Source organism: Acomys minous, assembly GCF_964271855.1.
Source record: "Acomys minous genome assembly, chromosome: 9".
Taxonomy (NCBI): domain Eukaryota; kingdom Metazoa; phylum Chordata; class Mammalia; order Rodentia; family Muridae; genus Acomys; species Acomys minous.
Window position 1 is genome coordinate 22972595 of NC_140490.1, and position 6893 is coordinate 22979487.

The 6893-nt window shown below is 40.4% G+C and overlaps 1 protein-coding gene across 23 annotated transcripts in view; it reads left to right on the forward strand.

Annotated features, from left to right (window-relative positions):
- SLMAP (sarcolemma associated protein) overlaps positions 1–2573 on the forward strand; it is a 115147-nt gene extending 112574 nt beyond the window's left edge. For all 23 annotated transcript variants that reach the window (XM_084793940.1, XM_084793929.1, XM_084793935.1 and 20 more), the window contains one exon: positions 754–2573. Coding sequence is in view for 9 of the 23 variants with exons in the window: in XM_084793929.1 (XP_084650055.1) it covers positions 754–846 (93 nt within the window). In the remaining 14 variants the exon portion in view is untranslated. The remainder of the gene's footprint in view (positions 1–753) is intronic.
- The last annotated feature ends 4320 nt before the right edge of the window (positions 2574–6893 follow it).

Below are 6893 nucleotides of genomic sequence, written 5' to 3' on the forward strand. Positions count from 1 at the left end.
CTGCTTTTTGTGAGGATGAAATAAAATGAGATTAGTGTAATGAACTCTTGGCTCACAATTTCAACATCAGTGAGAATTGACTTGGGAAAATATAAGTAAGCTTTTAACAAGTCTTTCTGAGCTCTGATCTGCAAATCAGAGTGTTTGTCAAGAGTACCGGTAAGAATAAAGGTAGCAATCAAAGTAAGTGGATATTATGAACCCTCTGAAGGCTGACTGGGCAGTCCATCTGCGCGTTGCCGTTAACTGGTAATAAAGCATGCTCCTCAGAGGAATCATACAGGTCTTAGTGCCCTTCTCTTGAACCTCATCTGATTTGCATCTTCTTTGGTTTCAAGTTATAAGATCAAGCCTGGACCATTTTCTTTCTGTCCCATCTTGGAACTCTGATTTCATCGAAACAAACTTTTCAGCAGAAGTGTACTGTAGGCATCAGTTCTACTGCAGTTTGTAGATAGCACAATAAATGCAACAGGCACAGCCCAGAAATACATTTAGAAGTAACGACTAAGTTTCAACTATAAAGTTAAAAGCTGCCCAGGACTTTCCTGGGGTGTTCAGGCTTCCATATAATGGCCCTGTTAGTGTGGTTCTCCCTTATTTTCCTTTCTTTCTATACTTACCTTTATAATGCAAATGCAAGAGTTTTCCAGTGGTCTTTTAAGTATGTGGGGCTCAGTTCACCAGAGGGGTAAATATGTATGAAAAAAGAGGGGAGAATGTGATACTGACTCTTGGTTTCTTTCCACACAGAAACCCTGGCCCTGGATGCCCATGTTGGCGGCCCTGGTTGCGGTGACAGCAATTGTGCTGTATGTGCCAGGTCTGGCCAGAGCTTCTCCATGACAGTGTGTCTTGAGTCTGTACACCGTCCTCCCTCTAGAAGCTGGCACCACACTCATGCTGGGGACAAGCAGAACCATTTTCTTCCTTTTTACCTCTTAAAACAGCAAAGTGCAAGAATACAGCTGTAGGGTCATTGCTTTAACTTATATAAAATATATCTGTCTATAGAGAGGTTATAAAGTTGTGAATTTATTCGGTTTTACATGTAATTTTTAAATTAGTATGTTGAGATTCTGAATTATTATGGTGGCCTAAAGTAGGCTTCTTAGTGCACCAAATTATTTATACCATAAATTTATAGATATTTTACTCTGAATTCTGATGGCCACATAATTCATTTTTCTGATTCGATAATTACTCAAATCGAACAACCAATACATACATGGGAAGAGAGGCCCTGTGTGCTCAGTGCCTATCAGTTTGAATATATACACATTCACATATATATATATTTTTTTTACATATTTACGCCATTTTTACTTGTTATAAAACCACTGAGCTATTGGGAACAAGACTTAGACAATTATTTGTGTGGATTTCTTTTTTTAAAGGAAAAAATACATTTGGAAAATATTCTCTTATAATGATAATTTGGGGATACATACATGTTTGTTCAGCCTTAATGTGACTTGAAGATGTGAAGGACATCAGCTTTGAAAAACTTTCCATGAGAGTTTGTATTTTATTGAGCAAACTGAAATATTTCTGGGAGCAAAAACATAATTGCATAATTTCAGTGCAAACAACCAAACTGTTGAGTGAATTGGAATGTAACTTACTAAACCTCATGTATTTAAGAAATGTTTTCTTTAAAAGCTAAGTTACCTTCTCATATACAGCAGTTTAGAAAGCATGATTTTTTTTTTCTGTCATCTGTTCCTCCAAGCATGTTTAATTGAAGGAAGAATTATATCTGTTTAGATAAGCTTTTATTGACTTAATTTGGTTATGATGTGGAGCTAATTCACATTCAAGGTAAGCTAATGTTACCTACCTACCAACAGATTTCTTGGTTAGGTATACAAATGGTTATACTCTTTTCGTTGTTAATTGGGACAGCCTGTTAATTAGTTGCACCATTCCCAAGATTGTAGTGTTTCATGCACAGCGACACACCTAAGCACCGCTTGACGTTCTGCATTTAAGACACAGAGGTTGAAGTTTAGCTGTGGTTTGTGCAGCACCGTAGTGATGTCAATATCCTAAAGTATCACATAACTGAGTCTCCAGCCAGTGAAGACTGGGAGGGAATGTCAGTGAATTGGCTTGAATGTTCTATGAGAATGTCCAGATCTAGCCAGATGCTGAGATAGAAGTTTAGGATATAATTTGCCTTGTGAGGTTTGGCAGTCATTGTTTTTATTTTAAAAGTTGTATTTAAAGCTACTTGGGATTGCTGTCAGGAGAATCACTAGATTTATGGAGGAATTAGCCACATATGACTTATAGAAATACTGTCATATAGTTCATTTTACCATTCTCTGTTGCAGGAAGCCACTCCACCACAGAATGCTAATATGCCAGTGGTACACAGTACCTCTTGTATATAGTTATTGCAAATACTGTTCTGAAATGCATAACTTCAAAATTACCTTTTTTAAAGTAAATAATTGTTTGAAATCTATTTTGTAAAGATAAAACGTACAATAGAATTTCTGGAGTACAGATTAAACTATTTGCACTAACACACGTGATGTGCATGATTTAATAAAATAACTTTAATCTCCCTCTGCATGTCTGAGTTGTACATCATTGAAGTTCTTACTGCTGTCTCTGCCCTTCAGCTGTCCTCAGCCTCCCCCTGAAGTGACTTGGTGTTAATCATAGGTTAGATGGTCATCAGGGCTTAAAATGAAATCCTCCAGGTTTTACTTAACTTGCTGTGACACTTTCTTCCTTTTAATATGGTTATTGTTAAAATGTGACTTCACTTGCCAGACTAATGCCATTAAACACCAGGCCTAGTGTCAATATCTACTCAAATCAAATAAATGGGATTTTGTAGTTATTTCAGTTTTTCCTCAAGAATGTAAGTAAGCCTGCTCATAAGCAGTGCCCTCAGTTTCTTTCCAGGTTAAATAGGGTAAGGCTGTTACAAGATATTCGTATTCATTAAAATTTAAGCATAGCAATTAGAAATTGTGTGTGGAATTAAGGCCACCCTAGACCACAAAGTAAGACCTTGTCTCAAAACATTGACAATAACAAAATTAAAAGAACATGGTGCTCAATGTGATAGACAGCTATAATAGCTCTTATCTCTCTGGGTCTTATCATCTCTGTTTTCAGGAGCAAATCCTTTTATTTTCTCCGAGTTTCCATTTCATCCTCCAGAAACTGAGAAGAACAATGTCTGTATTTTTTGGTGGTGGTGTAAAAATTAAAAAGCTAACACATAAAAGTACCATTCAAGTTATGTGTTCTTGGAATCCATTAATGAACATTTATTGCAAATAGTAAAGTTTTAGGTGAGACAATAAATCGCACTTTAAATGAATTGATAGAGACCCCGAGGCAGCACTGCTCCCTTTGTCCTGTTCTCTTGTAGAGGGCTGTGCTTGGGTTAGTAGTGAGCTAATTGCTGTTTTGAAATTCGTTATTTCTAATTCCACGTTGGATCACACTCGCTGTGAATGCAGAGAGACTGGATTAAAAAATAGTATACTTTTCTCTCTTAATCATCAGACTTGCCTCAATTGGCCTCCTCCACTAGAGTTTTGGCTTTTCCAAGGGATTGCGATATGTCTACTACCAAAAGAATAGAGATCCATACATACATCAACTGAAGTAAAATGCAGGCTTGCTTCAAAAATATACCTAGAAATTTGTTTTGCAAACATGGTTATGTGCACAAAATTTCAGATAAGAGGACAGTGTGGAAGTTTTGTAAGATAAATGATCAAAATGTCCAAGAGTAAGTCATTGGCTAAAACAGTTAATATTGCCACACTACAGATTATACACTGTGTATGAAAGATACGTGGAAGAATATGCATGCTAGAGCAGAAAAAGAGCAAAACATCCAATAGATAAAACATGTTGCAAGTGTTGAATTGTCCTAGTTCTACAGAGGGAAGCAGTATAGACATACAGTAGTTGCCTTTGCATAGGTGTGTGGTTGGAGTGTGTGTGTGTGAGAGAGAGGGGGGGAGGGAAGAAGGATTTATGATTCATTTTTAGTAATATAATTTTCTTTGAGACAAGGCTTTTCTATTTATCTCAGGCTAGCCTAGAACTCACTCAGTAGCCTGAGTTACCTTTGGACTTGCAATCTTCCTGTCTCTGCCTTCCATGTTTGGGGGTTGCAGGCATGGCTTCTGTGAATTTTTAGAGTTGCATTAACTTAGAAACAATGATTCTCAGTTGGTTCCTGTAATTTAATAAGTAACTTGGCAAAATGCCTGTCTTTAGAGAGACTAGTGGTTATTTGTATTCGTGAATTCTGGGCGTCACTCAATAATCAGTGTCATGTTGGGCTATAATTCTTAGAGGAGCAGTAGTAATCTAGTTTCTCCTTTGTTTAGCAGGCAAGAATTGGAGGAGTTGGAATCAGAATAGTTAGAACTGAAAACCAAATAATGGCAGTATAATTACCAGTACCCTATGGTTGCTTTTGATACGGTTGTAGAAGGAATATGACATTTAGGTGGGCAAAGGAAAATAAGGTTTATCTGCTTTAGCTGAAACATGTGTTTTATCTGCTATTTAAAAGACACAAATGGGTCTACTCTGGGCTCTACTCGGCTTCTGTCCCCTCCTCTGTCTGGCTCTTACCTTCCTGTGGGACTGTTCTGGTAGCCCACCCTGTACACTTTGCTCTTTGCTGACAGAGTAAAAGGGACATAGTCAACCAATTGCCAGCTCTACACTTTAAATTCTCAGTCTTGGGAGATGTGTGCACAGCCACGGGCTGGACACTGATCGAATATGAGACATCTGACTGAGCAGGCCCTCAAGAGAAAGTCCACCTTTAAATTCAGTGATGCCAGATCAGATCTGTGGTCTCAGCACCAGAAAAGTGATCCCAGCATGCCAAAGAGATCTCCACCTCCTACCTGATGATTCTTCCCTATCGCCATCTCTCTGGAGGCCTGCAGAATGGGATACTAAAGACAGTACGCCTCTACCTGGGAGAAGATAGATGACCTGAAGTGAAAGACACTTCAACTTCAGTATGACCTCATCTCTCGGGAGGAGGGGGTGCCTACCCAAGCTGGACCACAGCTTGAGAGATGTCCTCTTCGTGCCTCTACAGCTTGTGGGAGTTCTGCATGGGACCACTGACTGGTTCCCACCTGGGAGTTGTCCATATAGGGCAATTCAGTTTGCTTGCACACAGCCATCAAAGAGAAGAATGGTAAGTTGGACATGTCTGCCATAAAAGCCAAGATGATGGTGACATGCTCAAAAGCCTGGTCTGTTGTGCTTCATCCTGTGCACACTGGTACCCTGGTATTGTTGAAGTGAAACTTTTCTACACAACTTATTTGTTGGCACATCTGTAATATGCAAAGGGCTGGGTGGTAGAGGTCACCCCTGTGGATGTCATTCTTACTGACAAGGATGTTGTTCTGGGGGTGGGGATCCTGGGAGCTGTGAACAAGAGTTTCCATAATCACCACCATTCCTTCCCCTGCCCCTACACCATGAATGCCCCTGGCATCTCAGTCTCAGCACTTTGTTCATTCATTGCTTGACTGTGTTCTGGTGTATGACTACAGGAGAGCATGCAAAGCTCTTGGACAGGATTAAAAGATGGATACCTCAAGAGTAGTTTATGTTAGGGCTTCTAGGTTCCTGTTTGAAATGCCAGCTAGGCAGAGGTTTAATGGTTAACTACCAGCAACACTACCAGCAAGCCAAAAGGAAAGCTTATAATCTATTTCAATATAGTATTATTTTTCCTGTAAAGCTTTCGGGTAAGATATACTTTATTTGGGTTCAACCATCTCCCCCTCATAATTTTTTCCAAATATGTACATGAAAATATATACAATTTTGTGTGTAATTTAAACAGTTATAAATATGGACATTCTAAATAATAAGGCAGACATGGCAGAATTTAACTCATTGCAGTAGTGAGTACATGGCTGATTCTCCTGACATCATCCATGCTTTTCTTTCTGTTTTTTAAATATTTTATTTATTTATTCATATTACATCTCAAATTGTTAGCCCATCCCTTGTATCCTCCCATTCCTCTCTCCCTCCCGCTTTCCCCCTACTCCCTTCACCTATGTCTGTGGTTGAGGGGGAACCTCCTCCCCCTGTATATGCTCATAGGGTATCAAGTTTCTTCTTGGTAGCCTGCTATCCTTCCTCTGAGTGCCACCAGGCGTCTCCACCGTTGTGGGGAGCGTGGAGTCTGACTTTCATGCAAATTCCAGTGCCCCGTTTTTGATCCATGCTTTTCTTGTGTTCCCATTGACCCATGCTGAGTAACAGCACAAGGCAGACAAGCACTTGTTATCTTCGCGTTGCCTCTACCCCGCCCTTCCCTTCTAAATCTTTCAAACACAGTAATACCAACTTCTGTGGCTGCTTTTCCTCCTCACACTGAAGTCCTTGTGGACAAAGGAGCCACACCTAGACCCTGACTAGTTGGGCCTCAGGCATCTCGTGACAGTATTCCTGGTGCTTGCAGCTAAGTGTGAAGGGATTTCTACTCAAGTACTTCTGTGCCATTAGCTAAGATAACCCTGAGTCTTACCCTCCTAGCCATTCCTCTGCCTGCTGTGATTCTGTTTCTGGGCAGGTCTGCCTGTCAAGAGCAGTGGACCCCCAGACTTGGTGTGGAGGTGTTGGCAAGGACATCGTTCCTAGACAACTGCTTGAGCAGTCAAATTGAGCAATCGGAGGACTTCTCCAGGGAGCAGCCTGAGAAGCTGGAAGGGATTGAGAGTTCAGAGGCAGGCTATGAAACAGGGAAGATCTGGTTGGTCAGGGCTGTAACAGAAGGCCTTGCAAGATGGGACTGTGGCAAGTGGACAGGGCTGGCTTTATGTGGCTTAGAGCTAGCCTTGGAGGACCAGCAGGGCTTGCGGGGA